The 22,906-nt window shown below is 54.3% G+C and overlaps 1 protein-coding gene across 1 annotated transcript in view; it reads right to left on the bottom strand.

The window, feature by feature from the left end:
- Nucleotides 1–1,846: 1,846 nt before the first annotated feature.
- Nucleotides 1,847–22,906, bottom strand: part of CRY2 (cryptochrome circadian regulator 2) — a 33,235-nt gene continuing 12,175 nt past the window's right edge. Inside the window, exons 3-12 of the mRNA XM_043910548.1 lie at nt 21,966–22,108; nt 20,241–20,425; nt 19,189–19,277; nt 15,417–15,557; nt 13,823–14,134; nt 13,467–13,618; nt 13,148–13,350; nt 12,755–12,847; nt 11,539–11,680; nt 1,847–3,960 (exon numbers count right to left, since the gene is read on the bottom strand). Coding sequence (XP_043766483.1) covers nt 11,541–11,680; nt 12,755–12,847; nt 13,148–13,350; nt 13,467–13,618; nt 13,823–14,134; nt 15,417–15,557; nt 19,189–19,277; nt 20,241–20,425; nt 21,966–22,108 — 1,458 coding nt within the window. The 3' untranslated portion in view covers nt 1,847–3,960; nt 11,539–11,540. The remainder of the gene's footprint in view (nt 3,961–11,538; nt 11,681–12,754; nt 12,848–13,147; nt 13,351–13,466; nt 13,619–13,822; nt 14,135–15,416; nt 15,558–19,188; nt 19,278–20,240; nt 20,426–21,965; nt 22,109–22,906) is intronic.

The raw sequence follows: 22,906 nt of genomic DNA, 5'->3' as shown, positions 1-22,906 counted from the left end.
CGCCTCTCCGAGAGAATGGGTGGTGTAACTTTGCATTAGTGACAGTCCTAAGGTTTGATTTTTTTTTCATCTGTGAAATGGGGACGATAATGGTCCATCTCACGATCGTGAGGTTGAAATGTAATACAAATGTTGGCACTGGAAGCTGGGAACACCCCACCTCCAGCTGGGAACTGGGGCTCACTCCTTGAGGGGACACCCCGCCCCCAGCCCAAGGACTCTCCCCAGGGTCTCCTCTCTAAAGAGTGATTTAAGCCCCTTCCAGCCCCGAACACTTCTAATGGTGAATTGAGCCCTTCCTTTTGGCTCCTCTCAGCTTCTCCTCCCTCATGTCAGGACTTGGACATCTCCTTCTCCTCACTTAGCATCTCAAATGTATTTCCTGCAGAGCACCCCCTTTTGCACCCAGACACCCCATAGCCGGCTTCTCACATTCTAAGACTTGGGGCCTTTCCTCCTGCCCCTATGGTTGACTTCTTGGGATTCTTTTGATGGTCTTTCGGCTCCCTCCAGTGCCTCTGCCCTGCACCTCTGGGTCATGGCTCCTCGTGGACTTCTCTCCCCTACGAGGATTAAGCCTGTGCGTTGTCTCACAGCACATGGACTTCTGGGCACTCATGCTGCTGGGCACAGCTAAGTCCCCAGCTCTGGTGGGTCATAGAGCCTCTGCCAAATCTCACTGGCCTGTCTGGCCAGTTGAGAGAACCACAGAGGTCCTGTCCTTCTGAAGAGGCAAACTGTTTCACAGCTGAACCCTATGTGCAAACCTAGACTGTGCACTGGTTGTGCCTACAGGGTGGTGCCCAGAAAGGGGCAGTGGGCACCTGCCCTGCAGTAAACCACCCCGAGCTCCAGTTCTGAGGATATCGGGAGCCAAGGGCCGTGGCTGCCTCTCCTCCCTGTTCCTGGGCCCAGAGGGGGACACGTCATCTTTCCTGTCTTGGCTCAGGCTCCTTCCAGTAGGCCCAAGAGGTAACCCCTTGCTGCTATGGTGCTGACTTTCCCTCCCAGGAAAGCAGTTCTGCCACAGTGGCTAATAATTGTTCCTTAGTGTGTGTGCTTCTCCACTAGGGAGCATCTCAGGTCAGGAATGTGTGCGCGTGTAGGACAACTCCACCTTCCAGAATCTTCTGCTCGAGAGCAAAGGTACATTAGCTCCCAAGGCCAAAGCAAAGCCATATTTGAGAGAAGGCAGGAGAAGGCAGGAGAGGGAAGGCCAGGCCCAAGTCTCAGCCATCAGGAGCTTCAAAGCAGAGCCGAGAACCAGACGAGTCCCAGGGTCAGGTTCTTCCTTTTCCCCTTTCTCTGTGCAAGGCAGCTTGTGATATTGTTGGCCTGGCCTGAACCCCTTCTCACAGGAACTTGGGATGCAGGCTAATAGAGCCCTCATGTCCAGCGGTCCAAAACTGGAAACCCTTGCACAGTAGAGAAAGGCCCAGACAAAGTCCGCATCCAGGCTCTGGGCTTGGCTCTCCTCTGCACCAGGCAGCTGCAGCTCTCATGCCTGAGTGAAGGTGAGAACGGGCGGAGAGCCTGCAGAGGGCCCTGCCATCCGCTGATCCCCAGGCCGGGGCGCTGAAGTGGGCTGAGGGGCTGGGTCACTGCAGGAACCTCGCCCAGGCCTGGCACGCTCGCCACCATTCTGGCTGGCTGACCTCCAACTCTGACCAAGCTCTGGAGTCGAGACCACTAACTGCTCCAGCTGCTCAACTAGGAACCTCGCTGGCCCTCCATCTCCCGCCCACTCTCCCTGCCACCTCCAAGGCGGGCGAGAAGCTCCTGGTTCACTCAGTCCAACCCTACTGCCGCCCGCTCCCCAGACCTCCCACAAAACTGACATTACAACTTTGCTCAGACAGGATCAGACATTTATGAAACACATGAATATTCATAAACAAACTGTGGGAGAAACGCACCTTCCCAGCAATACAAAACCTCTGTATAAAGTGCATTTGGCCTGCGCCCGTCTCCTCCCCACGCTGGCCCTTGGATCAGGAGTTGGGGTGGTGCTCTGCAGGGCCAGCAGAGGGGAGACACGGAGCCGTCACCGAGCTCCAGGCCACTGGATACCCCCTCTCCTCATTTCCACTCCACCAGGAAAGGGCCAGCATGCCAGGCATGGTAGGGAAGTAGGGGGAGGTGGTCCTGCCAACGTGTACCTTAGGGAAGAGACCCATCATCAAAAAGGCAGGCAGAGGGAATCACCCTGCCATCCGAGGTGCCGTCAGACAAACACCCACTCTGGCCCTGAGCCCTCTGGCCGTCCGTTTCTTTGGTCAGCCTTTCCAGGCTTGCTCTCCCCTCCTTCCAACGGCAGCCCCCAATCCTCTCTCCTCCTGGCCAGGGCTAAGCCAGCAGTGAAGCCCCCAGCCCAACACTGCAGAAAAGGCCCTGTTTCCCCCATATGATTACAGGACATTTCTTGGGAGGTGACACAGATGCAACGGCTGGACTCTAAAGGCAGCTCTCTGGCTGAGGAAGTCTGAGGACATCTCAGGGAGAAGCCTGTCAAGGTGCTGGACAGATGCGGGAGGCAGGGGCCTGACCCAGCCTTTGGGTCCCAGGACAGAGGAGAGGAGGGCAGGGCTGGGGCAAGGTCACGGGGGAGGTGGAGAGGAGAAGGCCCAGGCCAGCTTAATGTGACGTGTGAGGACAAAAGTCCCAAGAGGGGCTGGTCTCTCAGCCACACACACACCTGCACACACTCCTGCGCATGCACACGCTGCGGCTCGAGCGTGGGCCACGGGTGGGAGGAAGACGTGCTCCAGCCCGCGGCACAGTCCTCCTTTCCGTGGGGTCCTCCTCAGCACAGACCTCCAGCAGTGGGAGGGTTAGGCGGGAGCACCGGCTGCCCCTGGATTGCAAGCCCTTGGCTTCTCTGGGTCAAACGCCCCACCTGCTGCTTCCAGAAGGCTTGGCGTGCCGGGCGGGACCTCGGCTAGGACCCTTACCAACCGTCCCTGGCCGTGCACCTGCCTGGGCCCTTGATGTCCAGCTACCAGGAGGGCTGACCAGCCCCAAGCAGGCTGCAGAGGCCGAAGGGTGCAGACGGTAATGGCTTCCCTGGCTGGTGTCAGCCGCCCTCGGGGGCAGGACTGAGGTGCCGTGGAGTGTGGCCAGGGGAGTCGGGGGCCCTCCACCACCAGGAACCTGGCCTCCTCCTGCCGGGGGCTCTGGGTCTCCAGTCCGCGCTGACGGAGAAGGAGCAGTGAGAGCAAGGGATTAACTCCCAGCCTCAGGTTTTCAGCCCCGAAGAGCGAGATGCTCCTCTCTGCTGTTACCCATCACACTGCACACCCAGCACCGCGGTCAGGTCCCTGGTGCACTTCTCTGTGAGGCAGAAAGGCTGCACATCTGCCCACAGCTCAGCCCCAGCTCCCCCAGGAAGAGTTTGGGGGATCCAGTGGCAGGGAATTTTAAATGCAGCAGCCAGGCCAGGTGACTGTCTGGGCAGCACCTGTCCCCCCCAGCCTGCCCAGCCCCCGGGGTCATAAAGCAGGAACTTAGAAGGTCCCTGGCTGCCTCGAGAATCCCACACTCTGCACAAGAGCCAGAGAGGCTTCCCCCTGCTCCTCAGTCTGACTTAGGGGGGAGGGGGAAGGGGAGCAGGTGTCAGAATCCCACCTAAGGTCTGACCGCCCTTCTAGGCAGACGAGGCGGCAGGCCCTCAGGGACAGGTCTGGGGGCACCACTACCACCGTGACCTCTAGTCCGGGGTCTGGAGGCTGAGGTGAAGGTGCTACCCGTCCTCCTCCAGCCCAGACAGCGTTCAGAGACACACGAGTGTACACAGACGCATGCACACGCAAACAGGTGGCCCTCCTTCCTCCGCACGCGCACACACACGCACACACGTTCGCTCCGTCTCTGCAGGTGATCGGCGGCTCTGCAGTTTGCACTCCGCTGCCACGGTGGCGGCTCGGGCACCCAGGCTTTGCTTACGGAGCCACGGCACTGCAGCTGCAAGAGAGACAAGGGCGAAAAGAAGCGTTCAGGAGACTCTCCGTTGCCCGGGACACGGCTCCTTGGGCTGCTTCTCTGGGGAGACGGGGAGAACCCAGAGCGAAGCTCACGGGCCGTGACGCCTAGGGACAAGATGGTTGCTGGGACGCCAGTGGGTGCCCGGACGTTGGCCCTCTCCCTCTGAGGTGCTGAAATGGACCAGCTCTCCCTGGAGGACTCTCTGGGCCTGAGGATGGCAAAGGAGGGGTCACTACCTGAGGCCTTGGGTGACACTTACTCAGATACGACAAGGGCAGTTTCTGAATCAAGGCACAAGGGCTGCTGCCAGAGATGGAGAATCAGAAGAAAAAAAAAAGGCTGGAAGAGAAGCCAGCCAGGACCAGTAATTTTGAAGATGAGGGCAATGACTGAGTTTGGAATCAGCGGGTGAGCGAACTTCCACATAGAGATAAAAGAAAGCTGGCACTGTGCTAGAAGACTGGGGGGTGGGGGAGAGGAGACACAAGGATGAGTCATTTTAAAGATTTATAACATCCTGGATCTAGGGCAGAGGGAAGAAAAGGCCTCGTGCCTGATAACAGCACAGGGCAAGTCCATCACAATGCTAGGTTGCCTGTTTCAAGAGGTCCAGGGTGTCTGAGAGCGTGGAGACACACGGGCCTCCATTAAAAGACTGTACCTCTTAAATGATGGTCAGGTGGATAACAAGACGGCCCACTGAGCCTACTACGGGTCAGGCACTATACACATGTGTTAGGGCACACAACTCATGTGCCCCCAGATTCGTATACTGAAGCCCTGAGCCCCTCAGAATGGGGCTGTTTTTGGAAAGAGGGTCTTTAAAGAGGTGATTAACTTAAAATTAGGTGCTTATTGTGGGCCCTGATCCCAAATGACTGGTGTCCTTATATGAAAAGATTAGGGCACAGACACACACAGAGGTCAGAGCCTGTGAAGACAAGGGAGACAGCAGTGAGCTACAGGCCAAGGGGAGAGGCCTCAGGAGAGACCAACCCTGCGGACAACTTGACCTCAGACTTCCAGCCCCCAGAACTGTGAGAGAGTGAATTTCTGTTGTTAGAGTCACCCAGTCTGTGGCACCTTGTGCGAATCCAAGCGAACTAATGCAGCTTGCGACCCCATCAACTCTGAAGATACAGCCTCCATTTTTACAGATGGAGAGAAGATGAAAGCTGCCCAAGAGGACAGCATTCAGGAGTGACAGAGCCAAGACAGGAAATCAAGGTCTGTCTGCTTCCGCAACCTATTTTTGCCACTAAGTAATCACTACATTATCTCCCATTTAAGACTTCCAGAGGATGTAACGAGGAATTCAGCATGGTGGCAAGACTAACATTCGAACATCAATGGAAGTTCAGATGTTAACAGAAAAGGGAAAATGCTCTCGAGAGTCGAAGACAGTGGAGTCAAGGGGTTCAAAATCAGTCTTCTGACACATGCAGCCCTTTTCAGACAAATGTTAAATTCGAATAAGATTTTAACTGGATGATGATAATTTCTCTGAAAGTTAGGAAAAATCAAGAACAAACATACAAGGATACCTAGATACCTGTATGGGCCAATACTGAGTACCTCTTTAAAATATTTTCAACAATTTTCTTTTTAAGTTTGTACTGTAATGACCTAGTCATATTTTTTTCACTACAAATGAATATATTCGTTACTAAAGTGTATATATGTTTATGGAAACATGCTAATTGACTCTTCTTCTGAAACTGAAAATTTCAGGACTGGAACGTAAACAGGTGCTCTTACCCACTACCTCTATTTCTAGTGTTTTCTCCACCTTCAGGGATGAGGGAAGATTAAGGGTGCTTGAGGATTCCTTAGAACAAGGGCTCTTATTCTGGGGTTCCTGATCCTTAAGGGGTCCAAGGACAGGCCCTAAGGGACAATCCACAGAGACCGTGAAGTTCTGGGTACATTTCGCTGTGTGTGGGAATAGGTGTAATTTTCTGGGGAGAGGCTCCATCCTTCATCAGACTCTTCAAAGCATGGGTAACCCAAAGAGGGATTAAGAACCAATGCCTCAAAAAAAAAAAAAAAAAAAAGAACCAATGCCTCAGCTTAGACGCGAAGGAGATGAGGTGCAGGCAGGCAGGTATAATACTAAAAATTCATTCAGACCTACGCTCACCTGGACATGGTTTAGCCATGGGGCAGACTCGTGAAGGGAGGTGGCAATGACTTGGCCTCAGATGAGCCCCAGTGACCCACGACCCTCTGTGATGGCTTCAAAAACCCACACAGAAAACCAAGGTTTGGAAGAACCAGCTTATCCTTGTCTACAAAGCTAGTCAAAGGCCTGGTCAACTACTTACTCAAGCTGCTCAGTCAGCAAATAATTAGATGGCTCTGTGCTCTTCCTCTCAAGCTAGGGCATAAATCTGCAGAAAAAGACGCTTGGGGAAATCAAACGAGGCCGCACAGGAAAATGATAGCATCACCAGAAGACAGAGAAGCGCAGCTGGGGGAGAGGCACCAGGGGAAAAATCAACTCATAAAACATGTGCTAAAAACAAAGCCAATCTCACAACTGTCCAACTCCTCAGCCCGTCAGAAGCGGCTGGAACACGGACTAAGTAATGACCTCTGCCTCAGTGTGCCAATGTCGGTTAGGATGGCCGTGTGTCCCTGGGCCCTCACACCCCTTCTCCCCCCTGGACGCTAACCTGCAAGCCCGCCCCACCCCAGTCCCCAGCCCGGGAGGGGTGTGTGTGGACACTGCACATGAGCCTTGTCAGCAGAGCAGACCACTGCAGCTCAGGGTCTGGACGAAATGTGGCCTGGAGCCCGGCCCAGGCCTCAGTGGCCATCCCTCCCCACCACATGGGGTGAGGTGCAGGGCCCGAGAGCTTGAGCTGGGCAGAAGGCTGCCACCCGCTCCCACACCAGGAGCGGGGAAGGGCAGAGGTGCGGCTGGGCCCGGAGGGGCTTACAGCTCGTCTCTCGGCTCAGCCCTGGCCTCTTGGCTCAGCCTCATTCTTCACTTTAGCTACACGCCTGCCCTTCCTGCTGCACCACAGAATTCACACGGCAAAGGGGAGCTGTCAGTCAACAGCTACTGAGTAAGTGCCAGGGAAAGCGCAAGGGGATGTCAAGTCCCAACAAATTCTTGTTTCAGGAACTGAGTCAGAGAGGCGAGAAAAACCTGTGTGAAGGCTCCCAGGAAGGGTTTCTGACCACCACACAGTCTCCGCTTCCACCGGGCAGCGTTTTACAGACTGCCCAGTGCCCCTCACACATGGTTTCACGTAAGGAGGGAAACACATGGGACAAATGTCAGAAAGACAACAAACAGGTCCCAGAAGTCAGGTTCTCCTCACTGAAAAGTAAAAGTGAAATTGTTAGTCGCTCAGTCCTGTCTGACTCTCTCTGTCCCCGTGGACTGGAGCCTGCCAGGCTCCTCTACTCCTGGGATTCTCCAGGCAGGAAAACTGGAGTGGGAAGCCCTGCCCTCCTCAGGGGAGCCCCACGGCTAACCGAGCTTGTGTGAACTTCAGGCGGAGGAGGGGGGAGAGATGGTCCTTGGCCATGAACCTTCTGTGTTCAGTGGGCTTCTCTCAACAGATCAGTATGTAGCAGCAGAAGGGCAAACGGATCATGTGCACTGCTAAAATAATTGGGCCAATACAAAAAACCTGCACACAACTGGAAGCTGATGGAATCCTGAGGGTCAGCAGCTTTGGGGATTACAGAGAAGCAGCTGAAATGAAAGCTATTTGAGGCTGGCTTATTTTTCAATTTTGTGAACATCGTACAGTAACCAAATGCAGAACAGATACTGATGTGGGTCTGAGGTAAGTGTGGAAGCAACTGATATCAGGATATGTTTTCCCACGAGACCAGTTTAAATCCTTGTCTGGCCCAGGCCTGAGGCATCAGAAACAACAGAACAACAACCTAGAGAGGCTGCAGCCAAACGCGGCCTGAGGGGTTGGCGATGGAGCCTCCCGGCTGGTGAAGTGTGCTTATTCACACCCGACAGCTGAAGCATCTCGGAAAAGTCATGAGTCCTGCCTTGAGTCACTCAGCTAAACTGACAGAGAGGAGGGAGGAGAAGGCAGCTGAGACTATCGACTCAGGCCCTGGGGCCACTGCTCTGCGGCCCATCCAGCCCAGGGCCGGCTCTGACAGCGGTAACAACGACAGAGTCAAAGACACCCCGAGAAGCACACGCGAGGCGGCGATGAGATTTCGTCTGTGCGGTGCATCTTACTCAGAGGCTTTTCACACGCGCTTTCTCCTCTTTCCCCAGCGTGCGTGCTTGATGGGCAGGGCAGGTGATGAGATGCTGTTATCACTGACTAACTGATGATGACGCCCAGCCATCTTCAGGCCCAGTGCGACCACCAGCACTCAGTGAAGCAAAAGCATCACTGAGAAATTCTTTTCCTTCAGGGTTTCCAAAGAACATGAGTATCTGTCCTGTCCTCTGACCTCCTGGCCCCACTTCCAGTCGACTGGCCACGATTAAGGGCTGACCCTTGAGAGTCAGGCCTCCTGACCCCGACAGGCTGATGGACACCTCCTGGATGACAAGGCGAGGAGAGGCGCTGGCCTCTGCACCCTTTAGTGTCCACTTGGATCACCACCACGGCCTCTCGACTGGCTCTTTCCCCACACCGTTTCCTCTCGCAGCTCAGCCCAATGCCTGGTTAATCTTCTAAAAATGCCAGTTTGATCATTCACTCTGTTTCAAAATGCGCCTCCGTTTCCACAGAGTACACACCAAGGACTCTGTCTGCCTGACATTTAAGACCCTCCATAACTAGACCCAACTGTAACCTTATGTTCTTGTAAAAAAAATAGTAATAACAATGCCCATAATAATAATAATAGCTATCATTTTATTTAGGAACTTCTAAGGCTAAGTGGGGCTTTCCAGGTGGCACTAGTGGTAAAGAACTTGCCTGCCAGTGCAGGGGATGTAAGACACGAAGGTTCGATCCCTGAGTGGGGGAAGATCCCCTGGAGGAGGAAATGGCAACCCACTCTGGTATTCTTGTCTGGAAAATTCCAAGGACACAGGAGTCTGGTGGGCTACAGTCCATAAGGTTGCGAAGAGTCAGACACGACTGAAGCAACCTAGCACGCAAGGCTAAGTATCCTGTGTGTTACATGGACACTGTTAGTCACTGACCAGCACCCACACTCTGTAGCTAATAGAACCTGGATTTTGTCTGGCAGCTTGTGGATGTGGCTCAGACAATAATAGATCAGGAATGGTCTAAGTCAGTGATTCTCAGAGCGCGGTCCCCGTCCCAGAACAGCAGCATCATCAATGCTGGGAACGTGTTAGAAATGCAAATTCTCAGGCCCCAGCCCAGGCTTGTTGGGGGTGGGGCCCAGCCATCTGCGGCTTAAATCCTCCAGGGGCTTCTGTTGCTCACTCAGGTTGGAGATCAATGGTCTGAACAATCCTGATCCTATTTCCCAGCTTGGGGGTGACTTTATGACTCAGTTCTGGCTCATGATGCTGATGTGAAAAGCTGGGGAAGAGGAGGTGTCCTGGTAAAGGTTTTATTTTCCTGATGAAAAGGAAGAGAGGCACCCCCTGACGCCCTGCCACAGTATAAAACTGCAAAACACTGCACTGTGCCCCAAGCCCAAACTTAACTTTGTCTTTTCCTCAACTTTATTTTTCCTTCGTACCACTTAGGGCTTCTTGACACAAGATGTATCTGTCTGTTTACTGTCTGTCTCCTCCCACAAAGGTGAATCCAAGGGCGGGCAGGACTCTGTCAGTCATGTTCACAACCATATCCAGTGCCTACAATGGTGTCTGGCAAAGTGTGATCACTCGATACATGTTTATCAAATGAATGAGTGCAGCTGTCTCTGTGATTTCTTCTCTTTTTTGCTTTGAGCAAGGAATTGATGGCTGAAGCTGTGGCAGCCACCTTAAGGCCAAGAAACAAGAGGATCTCAGAAAAATTGGCTCTGACATTGTTGAGCCATCAAACCCAAACCAGCAACACTCTGCTCTGGGCCTTTTGTTCCTTAAGAAAACTAAATCCTTCTTTTGTTTTCACCACAGTAGTCATGTTTTTTATTCTAGCAGCCTCATACATTACTAACTCATGTATTTAATCATTCAATCTTTGTAACAAGAACCTAAATTTTGGTGAGGAAACCAAGTCTCAGAGAGGTTAAGTAATTTGCACAAGATCATGTAATCATTAAGCTGTTGTTCTTGTCGGAAACGCCCCCCTTGCTGCCTAAATTCGTCTTCCAGGTCCTCTAGGGTAAAACTTCTGTGCTGTCCTCCTGGATCTCTCTAGCTCACCAAAATCTGTCTAAGGCTAAGCTGGTGGAGCCTGAATCATCTGTCCAGGAATTATAGATCATGAGTCCTGCTTTTCTAGGCAGACTATTACACCCTTACGGACAGGCATCGTACTGTGTTTATGTCCTAAGCGGCCTTTCCTCACACGTTTGCTGGCAACAGTTTCAGGCGCAAGTGGGTGCCAATACCTTCCTGAGCAACCATGACCCCGACGTTTAACCTCTCTGTTCTCTGATCTTCTCACCTGAAAGTCAGAGCATCAGCCTGGCAAGTTCCAGATTTGTAAGACAGAATGAACTTTGCTTAGTACCACAGAGTTAAGAGAGAACTAAGAGGTAATGTCTAAGGTTGCCAGTACTCCCAGGACGAGATAACACAACTCTGTCCGCCTGTGACGTCTGTGACAAAGAGCCTAGTTGGGTAAAGGGCATCAAACATTTGCCGCATCACTGACATGTGAGTCTAGATGAACAGACCAGATGGCCCCGCCTGGCCTTGAGGTGCAAGAGCTTAGAAAAAAAGAATTGGCTTCATGAAGAAAATTCCCTTCCCATCTAATCTTGCCGACACAGTACATAAGGAACAGCCCAAGATGATGACCCAAAGTGGATAGTAATTTATATCTTCCCCAGAAGGGAAGGAAGAGCCAGGTTTTGGTTTTTGAAGACATTCAGGGGCTTCCAAGGAAGATGAGTGCTGAGAGGGAAATGCAGAACTGAAGCCACAAGAAAGACGTGGATGGAGGCGTGGCTGTAAGAGGCACAGATAACTGACTGGAAGCCTGGGTCTTCCAGTCGGTGGGGGGCTGGGCTGAGTGAGCCTCCAAGCACCCCTAAGCCTACATTCTGGAAGTATGTGCTGCCCTCTGCTGGCCAGCCTCAAGCGCACAGCCCGTCGGGGCAACTGGCAGAGGGGCCTGGAGCACTCCCAGCCCTGCCCTGGGACGACATCCCCCTCAGCTTCACATCCAGGTCTCCGCTTTCTTTGTTTTGGATCTGGCTCACTTTGATAGGTAGAAAGAGTCTTTTTGTTTTTTTTTTTCTTTCCCATAGCTAGCAAAGAAGGAACAAGGCTTTATCTTTAAATTCTCTTTTTAGTATTAGAAGGTGTAAAAGTCAGAACGGTAGAATTTGAGCTGAAATCCTAAAAAAGTCATGCAGTCCTCACCAGGCTTTAATCCCGTTCGTTTGCTGGGTTTTATGCACCTCACCCCATCTCTCCCCCTTCTCACTCCCGCCTCCCTTCCACTCCGTGGCCTCACTCACTCTCAGACGCCCCTGCTTGGCAGTTCTGAGGGGAGCGACTCTGCCACCCTGGCCCGTTTGCTCAGCTCTCCACCAGGCGGCTCCTCCGCTGCTTCCAGTTTGCGCTTGGGAGACGCTGGGCCCCCGGGCAGTGGTCTTGGGCCTGGAGGGAAGCAGGTCAGTGTCACACGGACGCATGTGTTCAGCCAACATGACCCTCATCTGTGCAAAGGCTGCTCTTTAGGGGGCAGGGAGACTGCTCCTCAAACCCGACCCCCTCCTTTCAGCAGTGACCGCCTGGAAATATCCGAGGAGAACATGACCAAGCCTGCAGGCAGCAGTGCCAGCTCTGGGCCCCAAGTCCCAAGGGCTACAGGCCAGAGACGATGGGCCTGGCAGCTATCCTTGCTCAGGGACTGAGGCCTTCCCTCTGCAACCAGCCTCCCGAAGCTGGGATGAGCACACTCTCCCCTGTGGAGCCCAGCTGGCCGGGCAAAGTAAAAAAAGCTCTGTAGTTCTCTACAGTCTGAACTTGCCAGTCTTCGCCCCAGAGCTGAAAGGCAGAGGTTAAGAAGGGGGCAAGTCTGCCTACCCCTCTCTCCTGCCACCTCCTGCCTGGATGACTTGTCTCCCCGTCCAGCCTCCCCGTCCTCAGGGGTTCCTGCCCACACTGTGCTCTCCACACAAATCACAAATCACAAAGCAGTCATGCCTCTGCCCTGCTGACCCCATCAGCGCCTTCTCCCTGCACATGAGGGAATGCTAACCCTCCCCGTGGACGCGGAGTCTACATGGCGCTGCTCCGGCCATCCATCCTCGTCTCACTCCAGCTCGTCACTCAGGACATGCTGGCCCCACTGGCCTCCCTCCTCTCATTCCTGGGACAGGCAGCTCAATTCTGTCTCTGTGTCTTTTCTTGCTATTCCCTTTGCCTGGGATGCTCTTCCCCTGTTCTCGAAAGGCTGGCTCTGCTTACCACGTAGGGCCCTCCACCTAAAGTCACCCCCCTCCCCAGGGCTCTTTTATCAGGTCATTCGACTTTACTTTCCCGCAAAGCACTTGGTATCTGATATGACCCTGCACGGTTCCTTTACCATCCGTGTCCCCAGGGGGAATACGAGCTCCACCGGGGCATGAGTGTTCTGGTCTCCGTCCTCAGGCCCCCGAGACTGAGGTGGGGGTAGCTCTGCAGTGCCCCTGGGACGGGCACAGGCCCCCGGAGGCCAGCTGTACTCACCTGCACTGCTCGAGCTCCCCGCCTGGCTTGAGCTGGGCTCCGCAACTGGGTTGCTGAGGTCTTCCACACAGGAAGGGACAGACGCCAGCAGACCTGGGAAGGAGGCAGGGGAGTAATTGGAATGCAAACTCACAGGACTGCACAGGTCCCCAGGGCCAGTGAGGACAAGACAGTGGGGTCCTAGGTCCTATCTCTCTCCACTGGCTGTAGCTAATTCAGGCCAGCCTGAGCGGCCTGTGCCCAGGAAGTCAAGTCAACAGCCTGAAAGGCAGTGCTCAGCGGTGTCCCTCTGCAAATATCTGGGAATCCCCATCCCCATCCCCACCCCGGGAGGCTGGAGGTGCTGTCCCCTCTGTTCGGGGATGAGGGGATGGTTGGGGGGTGGCTCCTTACAGAGTCCCCGGTAGCGGGAGAGCTGCTGGTAAACCTGCTTCATCCGCTCGATGTTGAGCCGGCTGGCCTCGGCGTGGTTGACGATGGGCCGGGGGTAGTCCACACCAATGACACACTTGGCTGCCTTCTGAATGGACTCTGGGGCGTTCCAGGGCTCGTAGATGTACCGGGAGGGGAACCCTTTCAGTTTCGGCAGGTATCGCCTGAAACACACCCACCAGATGACCTGTCAGTGCGCTGGGAGCCTCCTTCAAAGGCCAAGTGTATGTCACCCAAGGAGGAGGCTGCAGTGGTCAGAGAGCCTGGTCTGCATCCTCACCTGATGTAGTCTCCACTGGGGTCTGTGCGGCGGCCAAAGCCCACCGGGCAGTAGCAGTGGAAGAACTGCTGGAAGAAAGCGCTGCAGGACAGCCACATCCAGCTGCCGGCGTTCACGCTGAAATCCGCGTCCAGGAGCAGCTCATCGAACACCTAGACGCAGGCAGGAGAAACCATGAGCCTCTGGGGGGCCTACGACCATGGGTCTCCCCCCATTACCACATGCCCCCTGGAGAAGGGCATCAAAGCCTTCTGCTGCGGGCAAGCCAAGAAGGATCCGGAGGGAATTTCCTGGACCCAGGGGTCCCAGCCCACCCCCCAGCCCCCAAGGGGGCTGCCCGCTGAGAGAGCACTCACCCGGACACCGCTCTCCCAGCTGACCCAGAGGTCCCCGCGCGTGAGGAAGCAGGCCACGGCGTGCCGGGCCAGGTGGTGGATCCAGCCCTCCTGCCTCAGCTGGGTCATGATGGCGTCAATCCAGGGGAAGCCTGTCTTGCCCTCGGCCCACTTGGCCAGGGCCTCAGGGTTGCGATCCCAGGGGATCTGGATGCAGATGGGGTTCCCCTCCATGCGGTCGAACCTGGGGTTGTTGGTGGCCGCTGTGTAAAAGAACTCTCGCCACAGGAGTTGCCCGAACAGGGAGAGCGGGGGCGTGCTGTTCCGCTTCACCTGGGGGCGGGGACGGCACAGGTACAAATGTGGGCCCCGCCCCGGCACCACTCAGGCCTCCCCACGAAGGAATCCAGAGCTGCCACCTCCACCCTCATGCATGGAGGGGCCATGCCCTGGGAGACATGGCAGAGGGTGCCCGCAGACTGAACCCGGCACCCTGGTTGTGCCCACTGCTGCTCTGAGCACCAAGAACGGCTGAGGGTCGGCAGGAAGCGGAAGGGGCAGTGCTGCGGGACTCAGGAGCTGGGAACCGAGCTCCCCAGGCTGGTCATGACCCTTGTCCTCAGGGGCCTGTGTGTAGCTCCACTTTCTAAAGCTTCAAAGGGAGTTTCTCAACAGCACAGACACAAAAACGCTCAGTCTAGATTTTGGTTAAATACGTGATGCCCAACAGCCTGGATCTGGGGCCATGAAGGACCTAAGACATCAGACCTCCAAGCGAATGATGCGTGTATACTCAGTCACATCCAACTCTTTTCAACCCTCTGGACTGTATGTAGCCCCAGGCTCCTCTGTCCCTGGGATTCTCCAGGCAAGAATGCTGGAGTGGGTGGCCACGCCCTCCTCCAGGGGATCTTCCCAATCCAGGTATCTGTGTCTCTTGTGTCTCCTGCATTGGCAGGCAGATTCTTTACCACTGTGCCACCTGGGAAGCCCCAAGGGAATGATAATTTTCCTAAAATCACAAGGTTACCCACTGAGCTGGCAAGGCTACCCCAGGCCACAAAATCTGGACACTGGCAACAGTAAGGACACATGAAACAACGCAGATGCAAGGATGACCCGATGAATCTGAAGAGCTGGAGGTGTGGCCCTCTCTCTTTGTGGGGGCGGGAACACACAAGGCGCCCTGCCTGTTGCCCCATCCAGCCCTGCATTCAGCCCTCTGGCTACTTCCTCATCACTGATGGGCAAGCGCTGCGAGATGGTCTGGACACCGCCCCGTAGCCGGCCACGGTGCTCCTCACCTCAGGACTGGCTGCAGCCTTGCCCACCCTGCCTCCCACCCTGAGGGCTCAGTCCTCAGCCCCCTGCTGCTGGCAGCGCTGCCACCCCAGGCTCACACCCTGAGGTCGGCCAGTCCGGCTCCCCTTGAGAAGCTGGATTTGGTTTCCATCGGCGGTTGGGGCTGTGCTTGGCTCTGCCACCTCTCAGACGTGGCCTCCTCCCCACTGTCTCTGGACAGTACCCACACTTTAGCCCGAAGGAAGGCCTCCCTGCAGGCCCAGAAGACCCCGGTCCTCTCGGCGGCACGCGGGGGCGGGCTGACGGCACTCACCTTCTTGTACAGGTCCCACAGGCGGTAGTAGAAGAGACGGCAGGAGAGGCAGCCAAAGCGCAGGTAGGGGCTGAGGCCCGTGGGGCTGGCCAGCAGGGAGTTGGCATTCATCCGGGGCCTCTCGTAGTTGGCAACCCAGGCCTGCAGCAGGAAGAGAGGGCGGAGGAAGGGCAGACTGGGATGCTGCCGAGGAAAACGCCTGATGCACCCGGTGGTTAAGGAACCTGCTTAAGGTCGGAGACCAGAAGGCCACGGAGCCTGGACAAGAGTCCTGTGCACGTCCCACCCCTGCAGGCTGGCACAATTTCTGATGGAACCACCACCAACCAAAAAATGGGGCCCAAGTTCTCACCCTGACTCTGTTTAATTTGTGCTATGACTGTAGTAAGTTATTTAGCCCCTCAGCAACTTTTCTATTACATGAGAAGAAAGTTTCCTACCTGCTGGAGATTAAATAAACTGACAGATCTGAAAGTTTCTGAAAGCACGGAACGGGCCACGACCCTACAGAAGAAAGGAATGGGGCTCCCACGTCACAGAAGAGGACCGCTCTCGTTCAGCTCCAGCTGCCACAGGCGCCCTGAGGCTGTGAACACTCACCCAGGCCCTTCCGCCCGCCGCTCACAGCACTGAGAAACCCACTACTGCGGACCCATAGTCATGAATTGCGGGGGTCACTTGTCTTGTTTCTCTCATCAGCAGCTGCTGGGAGGGTGCTTAACCTCCACAACTCAGGGACACCTGTTCTCTCATTTGCTATTAACAATCCCGTGAGGTAGCATTTGTCACCTCCTTTTGAAAATGAGGAAATAAGGCTAAGAAGCGTTACAGAGATGGTAAGAGACGGGGCGGAGGGACTGACTCCAGTCTTTTCCACTCCCTCTAACAACTATTTTCTTTCTCAATTCCTAATGCCCTCTTGTTCTTTGTGAGGACTATTTCACAAACTTATACCCTCTTGAGATCTCCAATTCCATACTTACCCACCCCTCTTCAGCAGATGACCTTCTTTCCTCATGATAAGGAAATGAAAGCCATCAGGTAGGAAACATCTCAACTTTTAGCCACCAAATCTACAGACTCACCTGCACCCACCCCCGCTGAGACCCTGCCCAAGCCTAAGGCCCCCACCTGGCTCTGGAGCCCTCCTCCATTCCTTCTTGCATACATCCCACCTCTCCCTCTCTTCCGTGTCCACTCCAAGAACACTGGGGAAATGGTCTCGGTTCTTTGCAAACAAAACAAAAACAAATACCTTCCAGTCACCCTGCAGACTCCCCCTGCATCCTCTTTCCTCCCTTCATGGCCAGCCTCACTCTATTTCCTCGAACCCACCTCCACGTCCCCCTCCACCACTCCCACCAGAGCCTCCATGATGTCCACGCCACTGAATCCTGTGGGCATTTTCTGTCCTTTTGTTTCTGGACCTCCCAGCCACTCACCCTGCTGCCCGCGCCCCCGTCTCCACACCCACCATTCCGTTGGCCCCGGTCACCTCTCACCTGGTTGGCCATTCATGTTTCACCAGCTCCACCGCGACTCACAACCCCTTAAGTATTGGCGTCCCAGGGCTCTGTCCTAGGGCCTCTACCCCACTGTGCTCCAGCCGAGTTCATCCTGTCCCGTGGATCCTCTAAGGCTATTTCCTTGCAGACAATCACCACGACTCTAGCCTGCACCCCGACTGCGACCTAGACTCCCAAATCACCTATCCAACTCCCCGTCAGAGATATCCACTTGATTGACTTTCAGGCCTCAAGGGTAGCAGGCTCTTTTCTTTAAACTGCCCTTCCATTGGCATGCCTTGCCTCAGAAAGTGCATTGTCATCCACCTCGCTGCCCAAGCCAAGAGCCTGGCTATCACCTTCACCTGCCCTCCCTCACCAGGTCATGTCAATCCTACTGTCCAAGTATTTCTCCACTCTGTCCTTTTCTTTCCATTCCCTATTGCCATCGACCTGGTTTAGGTTAAGACTATCTATACTGGACAACTGTGACAGCCTCCCACCTGCCTCTCTGCATCAGTTCTTGTCCCCTCTAGTCCACTGTCCACACTGGGAGCAGAGTGGTTCTTTAAAATGCCTGTCCCTGAGGGCAACGCCTGCACCAGGCCTCCTGGTGTTCTCAGGCTAGAGTTCCAAATCCTAAACAAGGCTCACAAGCACCCTGCAGTCTGCAGGAGGCCCATGTTTCTAGCTTCCTCCCTCGCCACTCTTCTTGAAGCATTATGCTCTTGCTAGCCTTTGCACACGCAGCTCCCTTTCCTTGGTTAATTTTGACTCTTCCTTCAAGCCTCAGCCTCAAGGCCACCTTCCCAGCAGGTGATCCTCAGGTATTGGTTAAACACCTCTGACACAAGGTGTATTTGCCTGCTCACATCCTTGCCCACCACTCTTTGAAAATCTTTTTAAGTGAAACATAGATACAAAAGCACACTGATGGGTGGCTTAATGAATTATTCCAAGGCAAATGCCTCTGCAACCACCACCAAAGTTCAAGAATCAGTACCTTGCCGGCCACCCCAGAAGCCCACCTACATCCTGGCCAGTCAGGTCCCTTCCCTGCTCCATCAGTGACCACCTGCCCAACTTTGTTAATAATCAGGTCCTGGCATTTAAAAATGTTTATATTTTTCTGTTTTTTGCAAAGCACATTAGGAAGGGAGGGCTTCACCTTTTCAGTTATTCCTTGCATTTTTAAGTGTTTTCTATTCTTTTTTCATCCAAATATACGTCCCTAGGCACATTTTGTTTAGTCTTGGTCATGTAAAAGAGTTTGACGTGTTATTTATTTTATTCTATGCATTTCCTGCCATTTCCTTCTTTTCCCTTTAGATTTCTTGTAAAAGAACTCAAGACCTTTGACTTGCACTAATTCCCACAATACAAGATTTCCCTGTGTTCTTACGGGTGCAGTTCAACGCATTCCTCTGGCCTCTGTGCTGCTTGCAGACTGGTGGCTGGTACCAGACTGGCTTGGACTCAGGTTTCCTGTCTTTGCCAAGACTACAGGGGGAGCATGCCTGACGGCCGCTATCCTTGACATTAGCAGTCATTAGTGAATCACTAGGGGCTGCAAGATTCCATTGTTCCTTTTTCATTTAATAACTGGGACACTTTTGTGGAGAGATGTTTGCCCTCAGCTACTACTGGGTAACCCACTGGTAAAGATCATATTGTTTGGCCCCCTCTTTCTGGTAACAACACTTAATGTTCCTGTGGTGACCCAACCCTTCCCCAATCTCAGTTCAAGTGGGTAAAGTAGAGCTAAGCCCACCTCGGACTCTGGGAGTGGGCTCACTACCAGATATCCTCTTAGTAAGAGAGTATCTGTCCTCTTACCCACTGACCTCTTAGTAAGGGGACACACAGATGGGAAAAAAGCAATCTAGCCCAAGTTTTAGAACCATGTAGAACAAGATCTCACTCTGCTACTTAGTAACTACGTGACCTCAGGCAAGTTACTTAACCACCGGAAGTCTTGATTTCCTCATCGGTAAAATGGAGAGCTTAATACCTACCTTGCAGGGCAGATGGAAAGATGAAAGGAAATAGCAAAGCAGGTGCTAGACCTAGAGATGCTCAGCCCATGACCAGCCCATGGTGTGAGCACGCTCTAAGCGGTAGCTGCTCTTGTTGCTGTTACTGACATAAAGACTCCTTCAGCCAGCTTGAGTTAAGAGGCACTAAGGGACACGAACCTGGCTCCATCTCCCTGGCTGCATGGGGGGTGTCAGCACCTGAAGCCCTGTGTCTCAGAACCGGGGCCATACCTTCCGTTCCAGGTGCTTATCCAGGCGGGCCAGAGCTTCCGTCTCTCCTCCCCGCCAAACCGCTGGGCCGAGTCCTTCAGTGGGGAACCCTACACGAGGAGCAGCAGGTCACAGGACTGGAGGTCAGGTCAGTCTGCTTACAGCTCAGCAAGTCCTCACCTGCTGTCTGTTCTCTGAGCTCTGTACGAACTGAACTATGGCATTCTTGGTGCTAACGGGACTAACGCAAAGTGAAGTGAAGTGGCTCAGTCGTGTCCGACTCTTCGTGACGCCATGGACTGTAGCCTACCACGCTCCTCCGTCCATGGGATTTTCCAGGCAAGAGTACTGGAGAGGGTTGCCATTTCCTTCTCCAGGAGATCTTCCCCACCCACGGATCGAACCTGGGTCTCCCGCATTGTAGGCAGACGCTGTACCGTCTGAGCCACCAGGAAAGTCGCTGAGAGAATCCTTACTGTTTCCTTAGTGATGTTTTCTAAGTCATGCAGGTTTTCTTCCCACTGTGACCTCTTCTCTCCTTTCCCTTGCCTCCCTCATCTCAGCCACATCTCATTATAGGCAGGTGAGAACAATCCTATAGGGCTGGCCCTGGCAGGTCAGCTGGCTGCAGCTGTGGTTTTCAGGTGAGAAAGGCTAACTTCGTTCAGATCAAAAAAAACTGTGTGATAGGGGAGGAAGGGGAGAGAGGCTGACATAGCCCCTTTCATCAGAAGCAATACCAGTTATGTTGGTATTAAGAAGCCCACTGATGCCAACACTAGGCTATGTCTATATCGTCTGAGAGGTAAAAGTACAAAAATAGTCATGAACTAGAAACAGAAGCTGAACATGTGAATATGAACAGGAAAAAAGACCAGAAGGATTGCTGCAAAATTATCAGTGGTAGGTAACTGTGACAGTTATTTCCATTTTCATCTCTCTGTATTTTCTAAAGAGTCCACAATAACATGCATTACTTTGACGAAAAAGAAAAAAAAATAGTAAGCTTTTTTTTTTTTTTTTTTAACAAAAAAGGTGGTGACAGTACAAGCGTCTCGGGCAGGAGTACGCACCCAGCTCCTCCAGGGAGGGCACGCCGTAGGTCTCGTCGTGGTTCTCCTGGATCTCGGCCCGGCAGCCCTCCATCTGCGGGCTGGTCACGGAGCCCACGGGCTTCCTGGGCAGCTCCATGCGGCTGATGATGGCCTGAAAGCGCTTGTAGGTAAGGGGCGGCTTCTGCCCGTTCAGCTCAATGATCCTGGGAATCCCAAAGACGCCTGCCGTCACTCATGAGGCCCTTCGTCTCAGGTCCCTGCCCACCCAGAAAAGAGCCCAGACTGCGCAGGCTTGGAGGGTGGCCTATCCTCATCTGCTCTGGGTCCCACCCCTAGGGGGAAAGGAGGGGGCAAGGGAGGCTACGTCTCCATGTTACCGAGAGGGAAATGAAGCCCAGATTGCTGGAGCAGATGCCTCGGGTAACGGAGCAACTCAGGGCCAAAGCTGGGGCTCAATTCCAGGTTCCCTGCTGCCGGTGTGGAGCGCCTAAAGACAGAGACTCACCATATGTCTCTTATCACAGGAAAGTCCCCACTGGCCTTCACGGTTCTTGGCCTGCCTGTCCAAGCCACAGGGTGCCCTGTGGACTGTCTCTACCCCAGCGTAAGCCTCCAGCAAGTCCTTTGATGAGGGCTGCAAATGTGTTCCTTGGTTGGAAACTCATTCTCTCCTTGGGCCCTAGTTACTAGAAAAGAGAGGTGGGGAACAGCCTGTCCCTCCCTAAATCAGAGGCTCGGGATTTACAGTCACAACTCAACCTTAAAGAGTTTTTTGCAGTTCACAAAGTATTTTTTCATGAGCCCAGGAAACACAGCTGCACTCAGGTAAGAAGAAAAGCTACAGGAGAGTTTAGAGGCGAACTGAGGCTGTTTATGTAAGGATGAATTGGGATGGGCTGGAGCCAGACTCCCGGGGCTCCTGTTGGCCAAGCAGCAGCTGACAGCAAGCCGGGACTTGCCGGGTGAGTTCCTTTCTCAGTTCCTCTCTCCTCCTCTCTATCAGCGGAGGCAGAAGGTTGGCTGCTGCCCCTGCAGTACCTCCCGCCTCCTCCTCTGGCACGTGGCAGGAGGAGGCGCTCCACACCCAGCGCCTCCCGTGAGCAGAGTCCAGCTCACATGCAGAGCTGTGTGACCTGGCCTCCCAGCAGCCACCACCGGTCTAGGGGAGGCGGGCGGGGAGCCGCCGTGGCGGCAGCAGCGGAATAGGGACAGCTCTGGCAGGGAAGGAAGGGGAGGAGGGGGTTTCCTCTTGGCCTCTCTGAAAGCACAGGGCCCCGCAGAGATCTCTCAAGCCTCCGGGGCAACACCTAAATGCGAGGCCTGAAAACCTAAGAGCCAGGGGGGCCCAGGGAACGCAGCTGGGGAACAGAGGCTGTGCCTGTGAGAACAGAGATCTACTGGGAGGGGCCACGGACAGGCCCCACTGAGGTCAGAGGGCGGTTTCTGAGCAGCAGGATGGAAGCAGGAGTATGTAGGGTGGGTGGGCGGGCCTGGATCATGTTAGGAGCAGATCTGTGAAGATCCTGTTTGCGTCTCTTGGGCCGAATGAGCCTCTCTGCACCCAAATTGGGTAAGCTCTTTGAGCTGTTCTACGGGCCTCCACTCTGACCTATTCTCCCCCGGCTCTCCATGCCCCATGTGTCAGGGGGCCCTACTGCTGAACCTCCCTGAGTTCCGCTCAGCAGGGGCCCAAACCACCAACTCCCGCAATAGGCAAGCTGAGTCCTGGGACCCATCTCTTACTTGTCCAGGTCGTAGAGAGTATGCGAGTTCTCGGTGACCACCTCCACACCAGCCTCCTTGGCCATCTTCATGATGGCTGCGTCCCGCTCCTTCCCAAAGGGTTCAGAGTCATACTCAAAGGTCAGGCGGGTCACCCCCCATTCCTGTGGGGGGAGAGAATCTGTAATGCTCACCACTGCTGGGGAGAAGGAAGCTGGGCGGGCACTCAGCTCCCTGCCGAGAGGAAACCGAGCACATCGGGAGACCTGTCAGAACAAACTGGGGAAAACAACCTGAACCAGAAAGCCAACCGTCTGAGGGCCATGAGGTTTGAGGAGGGCAGGCCCTTGAGGAGAGGCCAACAGCCCACAACAGTGGAGCCGGAGGCTAGCGGTCCCTGTGGGATCAGGAAAGAGGTGGGCAGCTCTGGGCGCTGCCGGCATCCTTGTGGTAGAAGAATGCAGCAGGAGGCTATAAATACACGCTCCCAAGGGAGCCCCCTGTCCCAGAAAGAGGCACAGGATCGCCACCTCCCGCCCGCTCAGCAGGCCTTTCCCAGAGCTCCTCAGGGTCCTGCAAACTTCTGGCCTAGTTTTCTCGGCAGACTTGGGCGATGTGAAGTATCCTCACAGTTTCCACGGCAACACTCCTGAGGCCAGTAGCAAACAGAGCTAGTAGGCTCCAGCTCTCAGACAGCTGGGAAAGGAGAAGCAGCCCTTGGCCCAGAGGTCAGAGAAACCAGAGCAGAGGGGCCACATGTTTTAAAAGAAGGGAATTCTTTTCCAAGTCTTTAGTCATGTCTGGGAGAAATTTCTGTATTTCCTAGCAGATCTGGGAGAGAGCGGCCCACTGAAAGGCTGTACCCTTTCTGGAACCCACAGAAAGCCCTAGAGCAGGCAACTAGCAGGAGGAAACCACACTCCAACCGAAGTCTCGGCCACAGTCTCTTAAACTCTGAACCC

Source organism: Cervus elaphus, chromosome 1 (assembly GCF_910594005.1).
Source record: "Cervus elaphus chromosome 1, mCerEla1.1, whole genome shotgun sequence".
In the NCBI taxonomy this organism is placed as follows: domain Eukaryota; kingdom Metazoa; phylum Chordata; class Mammalia; order Artiodactyla; family Cervidae; genus Cervus; species Cervus elaphus.
The sequence above is the reverse complement of the archived record's forward strand: the minus strand, read 5'-3'. Positions and strand labels throughout refer to the sequence as shown.